This window comes from Camelina sativa, chromosome 14 (assembly GCF_030686135.1).
Source record: "Camelina sativa cultivar CO46 ecotype springtype chromosome 14, ASM3068613v1".
In the NCBI taxonomy this organism is placed as follows: Eukaryota; Viridiplantae; Streptophyta; class Magnoliopsida; order Brassicales; family Brassicaceae; genus Camelina; species Camelina sativa.
Window position 1 is genome coordinate 3,777,055 of NC_141893.1, and position 20,520 is coordinate 3,797,574.

The 20,520-nt window shown below is 36.9% G+C and overlaps 6 protein-coding genes and 2 pseudogenes across 6 annotated transcripts; 3 read left to right on the forward strand and 5 right to left on the reverse strand.

Annotated features, from left to right (window-relative positions):
* Positions 1 to 185: 185 nt before the first annotated feature.
* Positions 186 to 3,315, reverse strand: LOC104739563 (KH domain-containing protein At1g09660/At1g09670). Its single transcript, XM_010459961.3, has 8 exons — positions 3,036 to 3,315; positions 2,819 to 2,949; positions 2,228 to 2,313; positions 1,836 to 1,960; positions 1,599 to 1,736; positions 1,404 to 1,520; positions 773 to 916; positions 186 to 681 (listed from the first exon to the last, which is right to left on the reverse strand). The coding sequence occupies exons 2-8, from the start codon at positions 2,947 to 2,949 to the stop codon at positions 526 to 528; spliced, it is 897 nt and encodes a 298-aa protein (XP_010458263.1). The 5' UTR covers positions 3,036 to 3,315; the 3' UTR covers positions 186 to 525.
* Positions 3,316 to 3,889: 574 nt separating this feature from the next.
* LOC104774293 (uncharacterized) lies at positions 3,890 to 6,915 on the reverse strand. Its single transcript, XM_087483579.1, has 5 exons — positions 6,711 to 6,915; positions 5,758 to 6,489; positions 5,339 to 5,678; positions 4,192 to 5,254; positions 3,890 to 4,107 (listed from the first exon to the last, which is right to left on the reverse strand). Exons 1-4 carry the CDS (start codon positions 6,713 to 6,715, stop codon positions 4,193 to 4,195), a joined length of 2,139 nt encoding a protein of 712 aa, XP_087339705.1. The 5' UTR covers positions 6,716 to 6,915; the 3' UTR covers positions 3,890 to 4,107; position 4,192.
* A 2,182-nt stretch (positions 6,916 to 9,097) lies between these two features.
* On the forward strand, positions 9,098 to 9,989 carry LOC104743197 (disease resistance protein RBA1 pseudogene; annotated as a pseudogene).
* Positions 9,990 to 11,102: 1,113 nt separating this feature from the next.
* Positions 11,103 to 12,397, reverse strand: LOC104743198 (uncharacterized; annotated as a pseudogene).
* Positions 12,398 to 13,431: 1,034 nt separating this feature from the next.
* Positions 13,432 to 14,600, forward strand: LOC147927803 (protein TIC 20-IV, chloroplastic-like). Its single transcript, XM_087484362.1, has 3 exons — positions 13,432 to 13,553; positions 13,880 to 14,001; positions 14,081 to 14,600. The coding sequence occupies exons 1-3, from the start codon at positions 13,498 to 13,500 to the stop codon at positions 14,509 to 14,511; spliced, it is 609 nt and encodes a 202-aa protein (XP_087340488.1). The 5' UTR covers positions 13,432 to 13,497; the 3' UTR covers positions 14,512 to 14,600.
* Positions 14,601 to 15,971: 1,371 nt separating this feature from the next.
* LOC147927804 (protein TIC 20-IV, chloroplastic-like) lies at positions 15,972 to 17,089 on the forward strand. Its single transcript, XM_087483356.1, has 3 exons — positions 15,972 to 16,080; positions 16,441 to 16,562; positions 16,644 to 17,089. Exons 1-3 carry the CDS (start codon positions 16,025 to 16,027, stop codon positions 17,075 to 17,077), a joined length of 612 nt encoding a protein of 203 aa, XP_087339482.1. The 5' UTR covers positions 15,972 to 16,024; the 3' UTR covers positions 17,078 to 17,089.
* A 428-nt stretch (positions 17,090 to 17,517) lies between these two features.
* On the reverse strand, positions 17,518 to 18,591 carry LOC147927805 (uncharacterized). The gene has a single exon (XM_087484676.1). The coding sequence runs from the start codon at positions 18,589 to 18,591 to the stop codon at positions 17,518 to 17,520; it is 1,074 nt and encodes a 357-aa protein (XP_087340802.1).
* Positions 18,592 to 19,177: 586 nt separating this feature from the next.
* On the reverse strand, positions 19,178 to 20,504 carry LOC104739564 (large ribosomal subunit protein eL21z/eL21y). The gene is made up of 2 exons (XM_010459962.3): positions 20,087 to 20,504; positions 19,178 to 19,567 (listed from the first exon to the last, which is right to left on the reverse strand). The coding sequence occupies exons 1-2, from the start codon at positions 20,321 to 20,323 to the stop codon at positions 19,310 to 19,312; spliced, it is 495 nt and encodes a 164-aa protein (XP_010458264.1). The 5' UTR covers positions 20,324 to 20,504; the 3' UTR covers positions 19,178 to 19,309.
* Between the last annotated feature and the right edge of the window lie 16 nt (positions 20,505 to 20,520).

The following is a 20,520-nucleotide window of genomic DNA, read 5'->3' on the forward strand; positions in this document are numbered from 1 at the left end:
ATACATATACAGGGTGAGCAGTTTCAAAGAGATTCGTAGATATATTACATATAAAGAACGATAAAACATAAAATGTCATCAAGGCATAAAGAAAATAAAACTTGGGGGTACAAAAAACCTTGTTGATCGAGAAGCTGAATCTGAACCTTGAGTCTCAAAACCAGAGGCCAAGTCAAATAGAGAAATTTTAAAACTTCAAATGAAATTAATGTTGGGTTTCAAACTTAAATAAAGGGTACATGACTGAAAACGAGATTACATTTCATTAAACACCATTATTAGTTTATTACCCTCTGGTTAATGGTCATCTCAGCTAACCAACAAAATTTTCAAAAATAAAGAATAAACTTAATGACAAAATAAATTAATTGAGAAGTCCAAACGTTAGAACTTAGAAGAACAATGTCACCTCGCGGCGAGAGATGAGCAATGCAAAGAGAGCCTTTGTCCTGCCCACACGACCATGCCATGATTTCAGTCCCAAGCAGCGAAAAATAAACATTGATCATCTTTCAGGTCAAATCTTTATTGTCCAGTCTTAGCACGCTTGCTGTTGAAAGGTGACATGCTTGGACTCAGACAAGGGCTCAAGCTCGGACTCGGACTCTCCTCCCTTAGTGTACCATTCAAAGCAGCTAACTCCTTCAGCTGTTCCCTCTTGTAGTGATCCATTGATTCGTCCTGTAGAGAAAAGAACAAAAACCATGTGAACATAAGGTTCGGAGTAACAAAACCATATGGATATGTTTACAATTTTGTGATAGTAATGTACCATTGGCTTTAGGAGTGACTCGAGGAAATGCACTGCATGCTCCAATCGAGAGTTTATTATGTCCTCTGGAAGCTCGGCTTCGATCAGTACATGTAGTGGCTCGCAGAGATGCTTGTACCCTGGCTTACCCTTTAGTTTTTCCTCCTGCCGGGAAATAAAAAAACTAAATGTATTAGCCTTGACACCGCATGGTACATATTTAATGTCTGAGAAAATATAATACTCAGAAGAAATGAATCAGAACTATCGTTATTCAGATGATGTTATTTGATGAGAGTTGTGACCTAAAACTCAAACACTTAATTCCCTGTACAGGCTTCCAAAATTTATATATCTTCAAATGTAAACAAGAGTAGTAGCTGATGATGCAGCAAAATGTATCATTCCTTTAATAATAATCAGTTGCTATGCCAAAAGACGGTGGCATACAAGCTTATACATAAAAGGTAAAGAAACTCCTAAAGACACTAAGAAAAGTGTGTGTATTCAACACATGGCTATAAAACTGATTGAATGGTAAAAACATATGAGAAAATTGAAGTTTGAGCTGTAAGAATTCATTCATCTACACTTGCTATAAAAAACTGATAAAATGGAATCCTTCAGAGAATCAATAAACAAGGAGCCATACCTTGACAGTATCCTTCACAGATCCTCGCCCTCTAATAAACACCCTGCAGTGGGTTGCTAGCTCAACTCTTTTCAGGGAGTTTCCACGTGGCCCAAGAATCCGCCCAACAAAATTATACTGCAACGTTCAATGGAATTAAACTCTAGAACAAGCCAATTAGAATAACATATTTGGGTAAAAACATTCAAAACTTACACTTGGATATTTATCCACTGGCACATCAAGTCTTATCACTCTTTTCACAATGGGTGGGTTAGGGAGTCCAGGCATCCCAATCCAGCCCACTGAGGCAGGAGCACGAAATGGAGAACCTCTCTGGAGGTGACAGTTTTCCTGAAGAAAGCAACAGCAATTAATATAGATAAAGCCCACTCTTCAATAGAAAATTGTAAGCAACGCCATCATAATAATTCAACATGAGCAGTGGCTTACCTCGGCTTGCATCATTGACCATCCCTCTAAATCAAGCTTTCCATTTGTCGGCTGACCAAGCGATCTAAATGGACTGCCATGCTCATATCTATCAAGATCAGGAAAGCTAGAGACCCTCCTGATTTCTGCACAGACGTCAGCAATGTAGGCAATTTAGCAAACATACAAAAGAAACTGTAACAGTTGAACATCACGGGGATCTTCAGTCTCCTAGTTTTATTGCCAAGAATGGACAAAAGAGAATACAAAGTTGTATGTAAACACATATTTCATTCTACTATCCTCTTCATAGCCACAGAAGAAAGCCAAGGATATGGTCATAAGTTTGTGTGTGCACACACTCAAAGAAAACACTTAAATCTAAAAGCATATAGCATTACAAGATAGCCCACCTTGATTTAGCAGTCGGCAGCAATTTGGCATAACTTGCAAAAAAGGAACCAACTTTTGTCTCTCTTGCAATAACTCAGTCAAGTACCTGAAGAAAAACATATACGTAAGAAGTTTCACTGGACGCTGAAATTGGCGTGTATCGACACAACACAATCGAGTGGTTCACATTTGGAGTCACACCACTCAAATGTAAAATAAACTTGCAAAAATACATCAGTAAGTTCATTTCCAAAACATAGCGTTATTGTTAAAATCCTTTAGAGTTCATTGTTTAGAATCGACTAATAAGTGAGCAAATGGAGTAAAAGTGTGAAAAAGGCGACATTTTGAGGTGAGACTATGATTGAGAAATTGGATCTGCGTGAACAAAATCATTTTTTTTTTAAAACACTCAATCCAATCAGAGGGACCAATCACAAGCACGCAGACACTTAAAATGCTCAAGTAAAGCAGCAAAGTTCATAAGAAACCGATCCACAACAACCAAACTAATTTTGTCCACACAATGAAAAAGAAGAAGCTCACACAGATTCACATTAACAGAGGAAAAAAAAAAAGAGTGGAAAAAGAAGAGAGGAAGAAAGAGAAACCTATCACGATCAGAGGGAGGACAAGGGGATCGATTGGGAGAAGCACGGAATCCAGAAAGTGGAAACTGGAAGAAGCTACCGGGAGAGATCCTCTCTTCCATGGCCACGAAACCACCGCCGGATTCCATCATCTATAAATCCACTGTTAAGAACCGCACAAGTACTGACAGACAGAGATAACAGAGAGAGGGAAAGGTAAAAAAAAAAAAAGACTGACCAGGGAAGAGATAGTGAAGAGAAGAAGATGCGGCGGAGGATCTGACGCCGATCTCAAGGTAGAGAAAGGCGTATACTTCGGGCGTGAGAGAAGTAGGTGTGGACTGTGTGTAGAGTGGCTACAAAAGCAAAGAGAAGAAGGGAGTCAAAAGCCCTACGCAGCACGATATGATGAGAGTCTCTCTCTCTCACCGCATTTTCGATATTTTCTATTTTTGTTGTTTTTTTGTTTCCTTTTTTTTTTTCTTCTTCTTTTCGAGATTTATGTGATCTTCTTTCTTAAGTATTTACGATTCTTCCGTTTTTCACATTTAATTGGGCCTTAGGCCCACTCAATTATAGGCATTCTCGTTAGGACCAGTTAGGCGAATATACATTTTTACTTAGATAGATAAAAACAAATATTTTATCCTGCCAATTGCCAAATGCTAAGATAAATAAATATTTGTATTACCCTTCTACAATCTAGTGGAAAAGTGGCTTTTTTATACCCTCACTAATGACATATGTTAAATTCATACATCATCTATGCTCTTGTGCCAAGTCATACCTCCACCTAATAAAACTTTAAATTTAAAACCTAAAATTTTGTTTTTGTGCAAAACCATACATAGACATTAACAATGTTAAATCACGTGATGATGTGGATGCCACATATTATACCACGTTGTGTTAGTGCAAAAATAATCAAAATCTCTACTTAAACGTCGTTTTAAGCTACGTAGTGATATGATACGACGTCGTTTGGATTGTTGCACCTATCAAATAGCAATATTATAAGCGTCGTCTCATTTTTATTGGTTTATGATAGATGCATGGTTTGTTAAAAACATCACAAACTGGGAGCAATAACAAGCCAAGAAAATGGTTCCAAATTCTTAAAATTGGAGGCAAGAAAAAGCCGTTTCTAACAAGGTTCCAAGACGTAAAACAAACGACATTAACCAACTAAGGTTCCAGTGGTAAACAAAATAAAGAATAAGGTTCCAAAGACCCAAGTATCTGAGTCAAATCATCAAGAAAACATACTCCAATAAAACTACTCCAATTTTCTTCACTCCGCTTCATCAAACCTTGCATAATAAACACAAAAGATAGTTTCAAAAAAAGTTTAGAAGAAGCATATCTAACCTTAAAACTGAAAAGATTTTACGTACCTTAAACAAATTGTGATGTGTGGCTTGGTTGGCTAGATCCTTCCCCTTGACTAGACTCACTAACACTTTTAGGTTGTTTCTTTGGCCTGTAAACCGGGACACCAATATTAGGACAACTTCTGGTGTTATGTCTTGCCAAACCACACCTTCCACAATGAATTTCCCTCCCTTCTCTTGTAATTTTTGTTTTCTTCACAGGAGGTTCTTCTACTCCCTTCTCTTTCTTCTTTTTCTTCGGAGACTCATTCTTTCCTTTTATTCTTTTTTGCTTCTTTTTAGCACCTTGAGACGCTTCTCTTGGCGGGACTTGAATCATACGCTCATCTGACCTTCCCCAAAAGTTCATTCCATTAACTGCCTTGATAGGACCATTGTATTGTTTGCGCCATGTAGATGTCAAATACCAGTTGGAGACATAGTCCTCAGGCTTAAACTTCTTATATGATATTACACGTAAGACATGACGACAAGGAATCCCTGTCATACTCCACCTCCTACATGCACATGTTCTTGCAATCATATCAACATGATGACCCTGCTTGTGTTCAACCACTTCAAATTGACTATTTCCAACAGGAATTACTTGACAAAACTTTCGGTGTTTCTCCTCTTCCTTGATGGTCTTCGCAACTTTTAGACTAAATTTTCCTTGATGCTTCATGGCCTTCTTTTTTCTTATATCCATACGAATCATGGCTTGTCTTCTTATTGTCTCCAACATCTCAACAAGGGGCATCTCTCGGGCTTTGTTGATAGTATTGTTGTAGGACTCAGAGAAATTATTCGAAACATCTTCACACACTGATGTGGAAGTGAAAAAAGCGCGGCTACAATTATGTGGATTCCTCATCATCAATGCCTCATACACACCAACATCAAAGTTCTTCAATGCGGCAATGGCTCTCTCATATTCACCAATGTTGAAACTCTTTGCAACTGCCCAAAATAAGTCCTTAGGCAATTCTTTACCTGGATAAACTCTCATTAGGTTTCCATAGATGTGGCGCGCACACATACGATGTTCCACCTTAGGCAATTCTTGGTCAACAGCATTGAGTAAGCCCTATCATGTAAAAAAAAGAGCTTTATTCTAACTATCTTAAACAGATTACATAGATGACAAAGAGTAAATGAACACTGAACTTACTTTTTGTCTATCAGAGATAAGTGTGAATCCAGTTCCATCTTGAAGTTTCAAATCAGTCTTAAGCTTCTGGATAAACCATAACCAACTGTCTATATTTTCCTTTTGCACCACAGCCCAAGCAACAGGAAAGAATTGATTATTTGCATCCCTTCCTACGGCTGCCAAGAGTTGACCCTTAACATCGTTCTTTAAAAAACAGCCATCTATTCCAATAATAGGGCGACAATGAGCAAGCCATGTCTCCTTGAGGGCTGCAAAGCACACATAGAACCTATCAAAAGACTCTATACCACCATCACCAGTTATTATCCCCAACTCAACTGTAGATTCTGGATTAGACCTTTTTAAAATCAGAAACAAAGTTAGATTATCAACTATAAAACATAATAATTAGAATTATTTGGATAGATTTTATTTACCTTAGCAACTCTAGTCGGTAGTCTTTTATCCTTGAAAATTGCTCATCATGTTCATCCTGAATCATCGATAAGGCTTTTCTCTTGGCTTTTCTACACTGATCAGGTGTCACAATCAAGTTGTAACGCTCCTCAAGTGTGTCTTGCATTGTCTTTGGCTTGTAGGTAGGATCTTTTCTAATGTCATTCAACAATAATTTAGCAATAATCCCATCCTTCACTACCTTGCTAAACCCATCCTTAATACATGAATGCTCATCTTCACATCTCTTAACCATGTATGCTCCTATTGGTGCTTCATATGAACAATAAATTCTGAACTTGCAATCACCACCAAGTGAACACTTTACTTCTGATTTATCAGGTCCCCATCTTGTGAACTTCACATTACACCCTTCCTTAAGAGCATAATCAACTACAGCTTCTTTAAATTGAGATATGTTGTCAAATACCTGCCCCAATCTAATATTTCCACTACCTTTTTGGCATCTTAAATACTGTCTTCCCTCTTCTTCACAATCTGAATTATGAGGAGTATATTCATCATTGTCCTCCTCTTCTTCATCAACAAAGCCTGCAACATTTTCCTCCACTTGAGCTTCTTCATCAAGCCGCTCACCTTCAGCTCTGTTATCAATTCCATCACCACCAGTTTCGTTGGCATTTTCATCTACATCAACTCTATAATCATTCTCATGATCACCAGCAGCTGTATTCGCATTTCCATTCTCATAGCTGAAATGACAACAACAATTTTTTTCTTTTAGAATTTGACAAATTATCGAGTACTTGGTGTTCATAAACAAGACGTTGTGTCTCATTAGGAAATAACTGTATATACTGAGACATAAACACACATCACATCTAATATATACAAATAAAATAAGATATTTAACTAAATCTATATGATATGTAGATAAATAAAGTGAAAACCCCAAAATTTATTTCAAAATTACCTCATTTTTCCAGCGGGTGAAGGGATGAGAAACTCTAATTCCACTTCCACAAAACTCTTTAACTTCAAAAAACGTTTCTACTAACTTCGGATTCGTCAATGGTTAGAGAAGAAGTGAAGTCCCAATTGTTGTGATCTTCGTTGAGAGTTAAAAGAAGATCAATGAGACGACAGGTTTTGTGAAAAATAAAGTAAAACATGAGACGGCATGCTCGATGTTGCTTTTAATTTCTGCCCACACTCCAACTACGTCGTATTAACAAAATAATTCGATTCTAGGTTTTGCACTAACACGACGTGGTATAATACGTGGCATCCACATCATCACGCGATTTAACATTGTTAATGTCTATGTATGGTTTAGCACAAAAACAAAACTTTAGGTTGTAAATTTAAACTTTTATTAAGTGGAGGTATGACTTGGCACAAGAGCATAGATGATGTATGAATTTAACATATGTTATTAGTGAGGGTATAAAAAAGCCATTTTTTCACAATCTAGTCAAGGTTTAAGGTTTTACAAAAAAAAGTTTAGTCGAATAAATTATTTTAACTGTATATACTGTACGTATATTCAAACTAATAGTGGTCAGCGGAGTAACTCTTTGTCTTGTGTTTTTTTTTTTTATTACTATTAATTATTATGGAGTATGAGGATTTCGAAACTTGTTCGCGAATACATTTTTTTATTTACAAAGAGAAAACAGATGCTAAAGATAATTAATTATTAGTCAAATAAATTTACCTATACCATTATCACAACCTACCATACATTTAAATTAATAGAGGTCAGCGGAATATTAACACTGTCTTGATTTTTTTTTTCTCTTTTAAAATCGTTAATATTAGGGTTTAGGTTTTCATTATGGACTTTTTGGTACGTTATAACTTACATACGAATATTGTATGTGTCCACGTTAGAGAAAATTGGAACAGAATAATATTTGTCTTGGGATGTTTCTGTCGTCATGGGGGGTAACCCTCGGCGAAATTGAAGGGCCATTATTAACTAACGCTTTAAATCTTTGGAGAGGCTCTTCTTATGTCATTCGTGAGTCGGATTTTGACAGTTGGTCGGATACAATTTCAAAGCAAAAGATCAGATCAGATCCATATTTTAGAAAATAAAAAGGTTATTTCTATATTATAAGAGCAAGGCTGGTGACGACTGACGACTATCATCAAATATTACATATAAAGTTATAAACGTTAGTTTATACTAGCGATTTTGGTTGCTCTTCCAATATATACCAGTCAATACATATTCATGGTTTGACGGATGAAACCGCTTCGTTTCTCAAGTCTTCTCCTTTCGTGAAGGTGAAAGATAAGATAAGGCGACTTTCTCAATGAATATATAGCTATCAAAATTGGATAGACGGATTCCAATACTAAAATATATACATCTTTTTCCGGTAGAATGGGACAGTCCATGTCCACACCATCTATATAGTTATTAGTGGTTTTATTCAAAAATATATATATAATTCAAAAATATATATATATATAGTTATTAGTTTGTACTAGCAGGCTCATCGACACTTTCTATAACTTATTCATCTTAATTATAGTTATATGAGTTTGCCGGTAGAATGGGACAGTCCATTACGGACCGCATGCTAATATATATACGCCAGTCCATGCCCACACCAGCTATATAGTTATTAGTGGTTTTATTCAAAAAAATATATATAGTTATTAGTTTGTACTAGTAGGCTCATCGACATTTGGCTTTGAGGTTCTAAAAACACTTTCTATAACTTATTCATCTTAATTATAGTTATATGAGTTTCTCAAATTAATAATATATATTTTTTATATTTATATAACATTTGGCCTTCAGCCTTCTGCTTTTAACTCTTGACTAAGGTCGAATATTCTCAAATAAAACTGTTATCCGACAATCTCTCATACGGGTTTATGTTTTCTTATTTTTGGTCTTCTTATTGCGACGATAAAGGTGTACGTACGTAACGCATTGTGTCACCGACTCACCTTATGTATTTACTTTTTCTTACTACCCCTGACGCCGTATGTGTTACCCCGAAATGACGATATATACGTTCAGTTCTCTTATCGTTTTGTTTTCCACCTTTTATAATTATATATAAATGAGCCACGTCAAGAAAAGGCATGCTTGTCAGCTTGTGCCTTGGCCCTTGAGGCACGAGACATTCACAACCTTCATTTTTCTTGGGATCAAAGGTATATATACTCATACATATAAGTGCATATAAAATAGTTTTTAAGGAAAACATCAATTGATATATCATATATGTCTATACTCGAACCTTACGTCATTGCTTATAAATATACAACATGCATAGCATTGAATGTAAAAAACAACCTATTCTTCATTGCTCACACTCAAATTTCAGAGTGACCAACATGAAAAAGAGTAATAGCAAGATCTCAACATGGGATACCTTATCTCATCTCCTTCATAACCACAAGGTCCAAAACCACAAGCATTCCCATAACCAAGTGTTCATCAATTTCCGCGGAAAGGAGCTACGCTGCAGCTTTGTGAGCCACCTCGTTGACGCCTTTAAAAGACATGGAATTAACTTCTTCATAGACAAAGACGAGCAGAAAGGGAAACACCGCAAGCATCTCTTTGCGAGGATCAAACAGTCGAGGATGGCTCTGACTATATTCTCAAAAAGGTACGCCGAGTCACGCTGGTGCCTCAACGAACTCGCCAAGATAAAGAAAAGAGCTGATAAACGCAAACTACAAGTGGTTCCCATCTTCTTCAAGGTGAAGGCAGAGTCTGTTAGATACCAAAAGGCTGAATTCGGTCGTAACTTCTGGAGGTTAGCTAAGACTTCAAGTGGTGAACAGATCAAGACATGGAAGGAAGCTTTGGAGTCTGTCTCTGACAAGATGGGCTTGTCATTAGGCGAAAACAGGTACGTACCATACTGTTTATCCTTAAAAATAATCTGATGCGACATTTTCCATGCTTCAATTCTCTGTCTAATCCGCCATGAAAGAAAACCGAAACTTTTTGTTATCAAGAGAACAAGCAAACTGGTCCATATTGTGAATGTAACAGTCCAATGTCTATAGAGTCTTCATAGTTCATATTAATGTTACTGTTGTTTGTAACTCATTTTTCTAGTAGATATTCACTGATATAACTTTCACGTTTGTAATATCGTTTCCTTCCGTGAAACTATGCAGACTAATCTATAGTATATGTTATATACTTTGCAGCTCTGAGGCGGATTTTATAGAGGAGATTGTTAAAGAGGTTAAAAGAGTTGTCGCCGTCTAGAAAATAGGAGACCCTATTCCTTCAACCTTCCCCATAGAAACAGAAAAAAAGATTTACTCAGGAGGATTGAATTCAGTTAAAAGTATTGTACAATTAATAAATTGCTCTTCTCCATTTTCATTTATGGTGTGTGTCAACTGTCAAGTACCTAGGACTATGAATTTTTTGTTAATATTGGTAGACCACATTTCATTGTTGTAAATTATCGTATATTATGTTATTCTAATAAAACAATTTGTATCTTGGGATAAATCTCTCGAAAGAAATGATACGCGTTCACCCAGCACTAGACAGCAAGTTAATTAACAATACTGGTATGCTATGTACAAGTGTGTACAACAAGAATATCAATTAACAACTACAAACATAGAGAGATAGTTCTCCAAAAAACTATCCTCCCTTACAGTCTCAATGTCTCATAATGACTGATCTACAAATAAGAACCACCATACAACTTCAACAAATGCTGATTCACTTTATAGACACTCCCAATCGCTTCTGTTACAAGTTTAGCCACCTCACAATTCTTCACACGTGCCTTCCACTCTTCTCTGCTTCAGCTGTGTGCCTTTTTCAAAAGTACACTCAATGCAACTTATATAGGCTCACAAAGATGAGAGGGCTTTCATATATACAACTATACAAGTAAAGTACATCACAGTATTAGTAATGAAATTGGATAGTGGCCAAACCTTGTAGATACTAAAAAGATTAACAACAAATGGAAAAAATTAAGAATTGCTACTGTTCCCTACGAATTTTATGTAGCAACCTAATCTAGCCTCATGGAATCAGGTATTTGAAGGGCCAACTAACCGACACAAAACTAAATGCTTAATGATTTAAAATCTACTACATGCCACATGAATCCATACTCCACTCGATAAAGTGAAACATACAATTTGAAACATTATAGACTCCAACATTGGGAACAATACTGGTTTCAGAAAACTAAAATCTGATCAAAGCTTATAAAAACATTGAAAAAATGAAAAAAAAAAAAAGGAGAGAAATATAGAAAAGATATTTCCGAGTATTACCTAAGATGAAAAAAACGACTTTTGGGGATTAATAGGAAAGTTTCGGTCGTATCTAGGAACAAATAGTCGGATATTAGCTGTTCCTGTGATCTTTTGAAGCTCTTTAAATCTCATTGACTAGTGATTTGTAAGAGGCAAAGTCAGCTATAATCCCTATCTCAGGTTTCTGTTTATAATGTTTTGATGAAATTGCATGTCTATGGTGACCTTCCAATAGGATATTGTATGTGATGTCATCCGGAACAACCCCTATGTTAAGCATGGCATGTAGCAACATGTCAGCATTCTTCATCTGTCCCAATTTGCATAGTCCATTCAGCAGAACATTATACGTCACAACACTAAGAATATGACCATCACTCTGCATTTCCTTGAGCAATTTGAAACCGGTTTGAACATCACCTTTCTTACAGACTGCATCCATCATGATTGTATAGGTTACATCATCAGGTTTCATACCAGCTCGCAGCATCTCCTTCAAAGCTCTATCAGCATCAACGACTCTTCCTTCTTTGCACATTCCACAAATAAGAGCTGAGAAACCCACCCTATAGAGTTCAATCCCATTCTGATCCATTTCCTTCCTTATCTCCAAAGCTGTTTCTACGTCTCCTCCTCTACAAAATCCATCTATAAGAGTTGTGTATGTAATTTTGTCAGGCCTCAAACCTCTAAGAATCATCCCATCAACTATCTTCCTTGCAGCCACCAAATCCCCATTCTTGCAAAAGCCATTTACTAAAGAATTAGATAGAACAAGATCAGGCTGAAGACCCCTACTCAACATCTTCTCATAACTTTCTTTCATCAAGTCAATCCGTCCACTCCTACTATGACCATGAATCAAAGTCGTGAAAATAACATCATCAAAGAGTTCGGCTGGCATCCATGATTAGGCATCTTTTCCAAAATGTCAATTGCTCTCCCAAGCAAACCTTTTCTACACAAGAAATTAATCAAGATATTGAAAGTGACAACACTTGGTGAAAAGCCTTTACGAAGCATATCCGCAAGAAGCTTCTCTGCGTCCATCCATCTCCCGGTACTACACATACTCCTCAGGATTATGTTATGTGTAATAACATTTGGTTGACATCCAGAAGACGGCATGTCATTCAAAAACTTGATCGCCTCATCCAATCTCCCTTCTTTACAAATACCGTTCACGAGAACGTTATAAGTGACAACATCTGGTGTACATCCTCTGTCCCTCATTTCATCAAGAAGCTTCATGGCCTGTCCAACACCGCTATCTCTACAAGTAGCTTCGATCAATATAGTGTAAGTAATGACATCAGGATAACAGTCTCTCTGAAGCATCCTATTAAGAACCAATACTCGTGTGAGAATCATGATCTGAGAGTACATGGATGGATATCCTTCGATCCACCTGTTGGATTCTGGCAAATTACGCCCAGTAATGAGTTTCGATCAGGCGGACCACTCAAACAAAACCTCACGTCACATGTTGGCCCAACCACTCTTGCAGTAACTAGTAAGTGTCCCTGTGACAAATGTGGTGGATGTTGTAATATAATACTTAGAAGTACAATATTGATCTTGGTTTGAATAACGGTTATTTGCAGGTGTTTCATAGTACCCATTATGCCGGAAAAACCATGATGCCTCGCTTGGAAGAAAGTATATGGCCTTGTTTTCATTTACCTAAATTCCACAGCCAATGGAGATGATCCACTTTGCTTATGGGACGATGCTAAGATAAAGGTACGAGAGAAGCAAATTGCCATCCCACTTGCTGAATACAAAAATAGATTTGTGGTAATGTAAGGAATTACTTAAATGAGTTAATCTGCAATTGATGGCTGAGGTTGAAAGTTGGCCCTATAGCTTTGTGGCATCTGAGGAATATCCAAAGTCTGAAGAACGTGGCACGGCCCGTGGTAGATTACTTATCCGTGACTGGTATTAGTGTTATTTTATATCCTCATTTCCTGGTTCGTTCTTTATTTTGTGTTGCTTCTGTAATTTGATTCTTAAAATGTTAACATTCCATAACATTGATTTTTGTATAGGTTCATAAGCAATGATCTGATTCCAGCAGCAGGTTCTTATGTGGGTTTGGCTCCACCTGGTGATTTCTTCCTACTCCATTCTTAATTATTTGAAAATAAGCAAAAAAAAAAAGAAGATTGGTTGAAAGGTGTCCAATCAGGGATACCAATTTTGGGCGGTAGGGGATGAGGCTGGCTATTTCTCAATAGAGAACGTGCGCCTGGCGAGTATAATCTATATGCATACCATTGGACATGCTCTAATGGCCCTCTTCCGATCCAACGTACAAACGCTTTCGTCTACATTTCCTTTTTTGCGGCCCATTTATTTTAGGGCTCCGAGTTTGGACAAATGACCTACCCTATATATAATATATATTTCAGTTCAATCTTTTTAGCTTTGAAGAAAATAAAAAAACCCGTAAGGCCTCGAAAGCTCGAGCCGCCGAGTAAATTATGCAGGTTTTGGCGACTTCCACCGATCGTGTCTCCCTTTCATTCTTCGTTCAAAGGTTTTATTCTTCTCTTTTGTTTTTTATTTTCTGCTTCTTCAGTTAATAATGAAGGTTTGCTTCTTCAACTCTTATTGCATCAGTTGTTTTTTGGTATTTTTCATCGGATTTGCCATATACAAATTTATGCATATATAATATAAAGGTGTTTTTTTTTTTTTTATAAACAAAATATATAAAAGGTGTTGCGACAAATTAGTTAGGGTTCGGACTCGGGGATAATATCTATATGTGTTCCCACTAGTTAGGAGAAAATCCTCAGTTACGTTGAATCAGTCTTTTTTTTAATTAATTAATATATTGGTGCGTTTTGCATATTTTTGCAGGAATCATGAGAGTCCATTGCTAAAGAAACACTTGAAACCAACTAGAGCGTGCGTCTCCAATGTTGTTGGTTCATTTCCAACATCAAGAATCTCAAGACAGATACAGATTGTTCCACTTCTAGGTACTAGCATATGATTATTTATTAATGTTTCGTGCTTGTTTGATAGCACCGCAAACTCTAATATCTAGAATATATGCAGCAAATCACTTTGCATCTTCATCATCGTCTACCCATATCTTTTTCCTTGACCGGAGAATACCAAGGCGTGTGAGAGCATCTGAAGACGAAAACTCAATCACCCCAATAGCAGCAAACAGATTGCAAAACAGGTTGTTCATGGTATATTGCTGCCTAGGCTTCATGTGGATGGTGAAGAACGAACTTTTGCCTCGTTACTTTAGGTTTCACATGACTATGGGATTGCTTCTAGATGCATGCGAATTCGTCCCTTGGATTAATATCAATGGAAGGTTAATTAGGATGTATTACACGATGCTGGTGATGGGTTTTACTTTCATACACCTCCTTGTTGACTTTATATATTGGTGGTCTTTGCCCATACTCCTCTTCTGTGGCCTTGTTGTGGTAATAATATCGAAAGAACTTTGTACGTTATTAGGATTCTCATGATGGTTAAGGATGTATCCTTATGAATGGTGTATAGTTTCACGCACCTCCTTGTTGACTTTATATTATGGCGAGCTTTGCATCACCTAAAACGTTTTTTACAATAATTTTTCTAGCTATCCTTCAATAAAATCCTTTTTTATACCTCTAAAAATCTATTTAGTGAAATGGTCTTAACGTTAAATTATTGTTTCAAATTAGGTTGTTATCCTATTGTGTGTGTTAGCAAGGTCCAAAACCCGATCCTCATAATATCTTTGTTATCTTCCTGAATTCCATAAAAGATGTGAACTTTGTTTTAAAAATTACTAGAGAGAATTCTTTGCGACTAGTTTCACTTTCAGGTCGATGTAAAGTTGGTAAATTTGTTGTGGAGGCTCCCCGGTTCGGAAACTGCCTAACTAATGTTGTTGCCTACCCAAAATCTGTAAATCCATGAACCGGTTTAGTTAATTGACAAAACATTTTGGAATACTCAATAATGAAATATTGAGTAACTTTCTATTTAAAAGCTGAAGGAGAAGGGAATGCGCTTCTGGAGAAGGCGTTCATCGATTACAGCAAAGGAAAACCGTTCTTCAACGGTGACAACATCAGTTACCTCGACATTTTCCTCGGGAGCTTCTTGGCTTGGTTGAGAGTCACCGAGTAAGCAGCTAGCCATAAACTTCTTGATGATGAGGCCAAGACACCTTCTTTATGCAAATGGGCTGAGCTATTCTGTAACGGTCCCGCTGTGAAACCTGTCATGCCTGAGACTGCAAAGCTCGCTGAATTCGCAAAGAAGATCTTTGCCAAGTCGCAGGCCTAAGTTGCTGATGAAATAGTTTTTATTTTTTATTTGTGGGTTGATGAGATCTTGCAAGAATAATTTAAGAGTGGCACTGTTTTGTAAATGGCTTTATATCTTAGTGTGCTATGGTTATGTTGAACGTTACGTTTTTATAATTGTATCAGGCTTGGTCCATAACTTTTCCTTTTCTTATTTTGAATGACAATAAATGATACTATTTCTTAAGAAATTAATAAAGAAGAAGATGATCATAGTACTCATCTATGGTGGGAGTTCCGAATGAGGGTATAGGCATGAAAGGCGCTTGATTTGGATCAAACCAAAAACAGAACTTCTCTTCTCTTCCCGTTCTCGTACTTCCACTGAAAAGCCATGATTAAACCCTAATCCATCAAGTTTTAGTTGCTTAGAAGGGATATATTAAAAATTTTGAACCCAAATGAATTTGATCGGATTACTCATTTTAACACCAACATTACCAGAACATCGTTTAAAGGCTTTAAGCTTTATTGCGTTCATATTAGGCTTTCGTCTATTTTTTTTCCTTTTTTTGCGGCCCATTTAATTTACGGCTCCGAGTTTGGACAACGACCTGTGCTCTTGTGTCTTTAGGGTTTGTATATATATATATATATATATATATATATTTCAATCCAACCTTTTTAGCTTTGAAAAATTAAGAAAACCCTTAAGGCCTCGAAAGCTCGAGCCGCCGAGTAAATTATGCAGGGTTTGGCGACTGTCAAGGATCGTGTCTCCCTTTCATTCTTCGTTCCGAGGTTTTATTCGTCTCTTTTGATTTTTATTTTCTGCTTCTTCAGTTGATTGTAATTAAGGTTTGCTTCTTCTTTTCGTCATTGTATGCATCAGTTGATTTTTGGTATTTCTCATCGGATTTGCCATATATACAAATTTATTCATATATAATATAAAGGTGTTTTTTTAAAACCACAATAGTATATAAAAGGTGTTGCGACAAAATAATTAGGGTTCGAACTCGGGGACTATATTTATATTCCCACTAGTTATGACCAGACATCACTATATATCTTAAATTATTGAGAAAGGAAAAATCCTCAGTTACGTTGAATCAGTCTTTAATTAATTAATACATTTGTGTGTTTTGCATATTTTTGCAGGAATCATCAGAGTCCATGGCTAAAGAAACACTTGAAACCAACTAGAGCGTGCGTCTCCAATGTTGTTGGTTCATTTCCAACATCAAGAATCTCAAGACAGATACAGATAGTTCCACTTCTAGGTATTAGCATATGATTATTTATTAATGTTTCGTGCTTGTTTGATAGCACCGCAAACTCTAATTTCTAGAATATATATGCAGCAAATCACTTGGCATCTTCATCATCGTCTACCCATATCTTTTTCCTTGACCGGAGAATACCAAGGCGTGTGAGAGCATCTGAAGACGAAAACTCAATCACCCCAATAGCAGCAAACAGACTGCAAAATAGGTTGTTCATGGTCTATTCCTGCCTAGGCTTCATGTGGATGGTGAAGAAAGAATTTTTGCCTTATTACTTTAGGTTTCACATGATTATGGGATTGCTTCTAGATGCATGCGAATTCGTCCCTTGGATTGACAACAATGGAAAGACATTTAGGATGTATTACACGATGCTGGTGATGGGTTTTAGTTGTGCACTCATCCTTGTTGACATATTATGGTGGGCTTCCCCTAAAATCTTCTGTATTTTTTATGGTTTGGCATTGTTATTTATAGAACTTTGTAAGGTTTTAGGATTATATATATCGTGATGGTTAAGGATGTATGCTGATGATTGTGTCTAGTTGCACACACATCCTTGACTTTATTGTCTTTATTGCCGGCTTAAGACAAAATTTTTTATTTTTTAAAAAGGCTATTTAATATTTCAAAAATCACTAAAAATTATTATACCCTCTCTATTAGAATAGATATGTTTTAATATTGTATTATTGTTAATTATTTTTGTCTTATGCTTCGTATTTCTTCTTCTTTTTTGGTAGAGAATGCTTCATATTTTCATGCATGTATTAACTAATTTTTTGGAAAAGTAAAAACATTTATTAATTATTTAAATTATAAAATAAAAATGCATTAAAGAAAATCAAAGGCATCCTTTGTGATCCTAATACAAACAACAAACGTCTCTAATACAGAGGACTACCATTTTATGCATTATTTTGTCACATACTTTTGTTTTGGACCGTTTTGTTCATACTTTTGTTTTGGACCGTTTTGTCCAGCGTTCTCGAGCAACCGTGAGCTCACGCAGTTTCTGATTCAACCGTATCAAGATCAGAGGTAAAGCTCCTTGGTGATCTTCTCTCACTATCTCAAACATGTCTCCATCATATAACACTTCAAGGCATCTGTAAAACTTCACTCCAAGATCTTCCACTCTCATCTCTCCCCTCATAACTCTCTTCGCACTGTCCACTGCATTTCTCAAACCACTCATCAACATATCCGCCTCGTACATCTGATCTTCGCATTTAATCATCTCTTCTTCGGTACCGGTTAGCACCTTATTACCTCCCTCGAAATCATCATATCTCTTCACAACACACGTGTTGTTCAGTACCGGGTCTGAGACCGGTGACCGTAGCTCCTCGGGGATAAGCCTATAGTTAGGTGTCACTCGTCGTTCAGGATTAGACCTTTTCCTTTTCTTCAGAGGGACGAGGTTCGAATCCTCTGGAGACAAGATTCTTTTCTTATTCTTTCTCTCCACGTTGGTCTCATCCCACCCTCGCTCTTGCGGACCAATCTTTGGATCACCACCAAGACAGTCTTCATCGTGTCGGGTCTCTTCAACTTCAACTTTTTGTTTTCCCTTATCACCGTAGGCAAGTCGTATGAAGCGTTGATAAAGACTCTTGTGTTGATCTATCAACTGTAGAAGATACGTAACGAATTTGTCATACCCGAATCTATGGGAGTGGAAGCCTTTACACAAGGAAGTGTAGAGTCTCATCTTCGACGAACTTAGTCTTTCCTCGATGGCCTTCAATAAGTCACTCAACTTCTCTTTCACTTCTGATTGGACTTCCATCTTCTCTTTAGGATTAGTACTATATAGTTTAACCCTAATCCGTGGATCTTCTTTCGTCTTCTTCTCATCAATCTTCCGATCACCAAGATATTTTTCTTTTAGCCCAAGCAAAAGACTATTGAATTCGGTCTTTCCGATTATACCGTGGGTATAGTTTTGAGTCATGGTTCTAAACTTTGATAGTTCCCATGGATTATTCAGTGTCTCGATTATCTTGAGCAGCTCGTCTGCCATATCTACCTCCTGTTTAACAAAAGCTTTTTCAGAACGAGAGAAACTAGAGGTTTGGGTTTGAAAGTAAAAGCTGAGAAATATAACAAATATAATAGAAATATACAACTCTCAGCAAGTCATAGAGTTAATATAGGAGAACTAAACAAATTGGATTTTTGTTTTTAAAAAAGGAAACTGAAACAAAACCTACCAAATTATACAAAAATAAAAGTTAATCGCCTTCTACCTTCCTCTCTATCTTTAATTTTTCCTTTTTTTTTTCTTTGTTGCGTGTCTATCAAGACTTAAAAAGCTAAAACTCTTCTATATCTCTTTTTCCAGACATTAAATTTTTATATATAAATCTTTAGCTAAGGAAGCTGATTATAACCAAAAATTAATCTGATCATCCATATATATATAAATCAAATTCAAGTACTACTTCAAAACTCAAAAGCTAAAATTCTTCTATAATCTTGTGAGCATATTTAAAAAGATTAAATTTTAATTGATTCCACACTGCTTTTAAATCAACGAACGAAGCCAATTTGTTCATCGCTAAATAAAGATGGTGAATCAATGATATAACACTAGAAAAAGAACGAGATAAGGAAAAATGAAAGTTATAAACGAGACGAAAGTTAAGCTTCGTAAAATATCTGGGCAGTCTACAGAAATTGTAGCTAAGACGAAACTCAAAATACGCAAGAAGAAACTGCAAAACACTGGGAAGATAGAACTAATAGCCTCCCTTGAGATCGTTGACAACATCGTAAGGGATGGGAGTGACAGTCTCCAAGGTCATTCCTTCGACCATGAATCCTGGTTTGGGTCCTTTAGGCTGTCTCTTGGTGCTTATTGTCTCACCATTGGCTTTGGCTGCAGCTTTGAGCTCATCGTTCTTCTTCTTCCTCAGCTTGAACTCCTCAGCACACCTTGATTGCTGCACATGCTCCACACGCACATGAATCCTCTTCCTTATGATCCTGTTGCCAATCTGAAACACCCCCAGACATACATATGTCAGTAAATGATACACTAAAGATATGCAATTGCAAAAAAAAAAGGTTTGTGTTATTGTCATTAGGGCAATCGCACAGCACACAATAACATATATAGAGACAAGATTGACTAATACAAATGTTAGTGGGTGATTTGACGCCAAACTACAGAAATGCAATAGTCATGAAACTAAACAAACTAGCAATTCAATGACAAGGAGTCCAAGTATTGAATCAATGATAAGGCTATATTAAAGCTAAGCAATCACAATTTCGAATCTGAAACTGGATCAAGACCAACGCCACTGGATAATAGAAACCGAAATCTTAGAGATACAAATCTATTGAGCTCGCGGATGAGATTTACATAATACGAATCAATGCTCAATCACACATTTCAATATCAAACTAACAGATCAAACAATCCAAAATCTCACTCTAAGCTCCAATCCTAATCCAACAAGACAAAAAGTTGAAGGGACGTGAGAGAGAGAGAGAGAGAGAGTTCATCAGACCTGTTTGTTCACTTCAACACCGACGGCGCGCTTGGTGACGTTCCAGATGCGACCAGTACGACCATGGTAGAACTTGTGAGGCATACCCTTGTGAATCGCACCATTCACCTTAACATCGACGTAATCGCCTACCTTGAAGGTCCTTAGGTAAGTCGAGAGTGGAATGTAACCCTTCTTCCTGAACGGCCTCGCGAACAGATCCCTCGTTCTCGCCCGAACTCCATGTCCTGCCGGCATTTTTCCTCCTCGTGCGTCAACTAAAACCCTAGATCGCCGAAGAAATGGGATTAGTAAGGCGGAGTCTATTTATACCTCTGTTTTCAGATTAGGGTTTCGTAGACCTGTTGGGTCAGTAATTTGGGCTTCTATTTTCTTATACTCGGCCCACCACAAAAAAAAAAAAAAAAAAAAACAAAAGAAAGGGAGTGAGAGAC

Excerpts from the sequence above, each read along its gene's own strand:
- LOC104739563 (XM_010459961.3), bottom strand. The coding sequence starts at position 2,949 with ATGATGGAATCCGGCGGTGGTTTCGTGGCCATGGAAGAGAGGATCTCT. Across the intron at positions 2,314-2,818 it reads CCTCCCTCTGATCGTGATAG|GTACTTGACTGAGTTATTGC; the intron begins GTTTCTCTTTCT and ends GTTTTTCTTCAG. Across the intron at positions 1,521-1,598 it reads CAGTGGATAAATATCCAAGT|TATAATTTTGTTGGGCGGAT; the intron begins GTAAGTTTTGAA and ends TGAACGTTGCAG.
- LOC104774293 (XM_087483579.1), bottom strand. Across the intron at positions 5,679-5,757 it reads TACCGACTAGAGTTGCTAAG|GTCTAATCCAGAATCTACAG; the intron begins GTAAATAAAATC and ends GATTTTAAAAAG. Across the intron at positions 5,255-5,338 it reads TTATCTCTGATAGACAAAAA|GGCTTACTCAATGCTGTTGA; the intron begins GTAAGTTCAGTG and ends TTTACATGATAG.
- LOC147927803 (XM_087484362.1), top strand. The coding sequence starts at position 13,498 with ATGCAGGTTTTGGCGACTTCCACCGATCGTGTCTCCCTTTCATTCTTC. Across the intron at positions 13,554-13,879 it reads CTTTCATTCTTCGTTCAAAG|GAATCATGAGAGTCCATTGC; the intron begins GTTTTATTCTTC and ends ATATTTTTGCAG. Across the intron at positions 14,002-14,080 it reads ACAGATTGTTCCACTTCTAG|CAAATCACTTTGCATCTTCA; the intron begins GTACTAGCATAT and ends GAATATATGCAG.
- LOC147927804 (XM_087483356.1), top strand. The coding sequence starts at position 16,025 with ATGCAGGGTTTGGCGACTGTCAAGGATCGTGTCTCCCTTTCATTCTTC. Across the intron at positions 16,081-16,440 it reads CTTTCATTCTTCGTTCCGAG|GAATCATCAGAGTCCATGGC; the intron begins GTTTTATTCGTC and ends ATATTTTTGCAG. Across the intron at positions 16,563-16,643 it reads ACAGATAGTTCCACTTCTAG|CAAATCACTTGGCATCTTCA; the intron begins GTATTAGCATAT and ends ATATATATGCAG.
- LOC147927805 (XM_087484676.1), bottom strand. The coding sequence starts at position 18,591 with ATGGCAGACGAGCTGCTCAAGATAATCGAGACACTGAATAATCCATGG.
- LOC104739564 (XM_010459962.3), bottom strand. The coding sequence starts at position 20,323 with ATGCCGGCAGGACATGGAGTTCGGGCGAGAACGAGGGATCTGTTCGCG. Across the intron at positions 19,568-20,086 it reads GTGTTGAAGTGAACAAACAG|ATTGGCAACAGGATCATAAG; the intron begins GTCTGATGAACT and ends GGGGTGTTTCAG.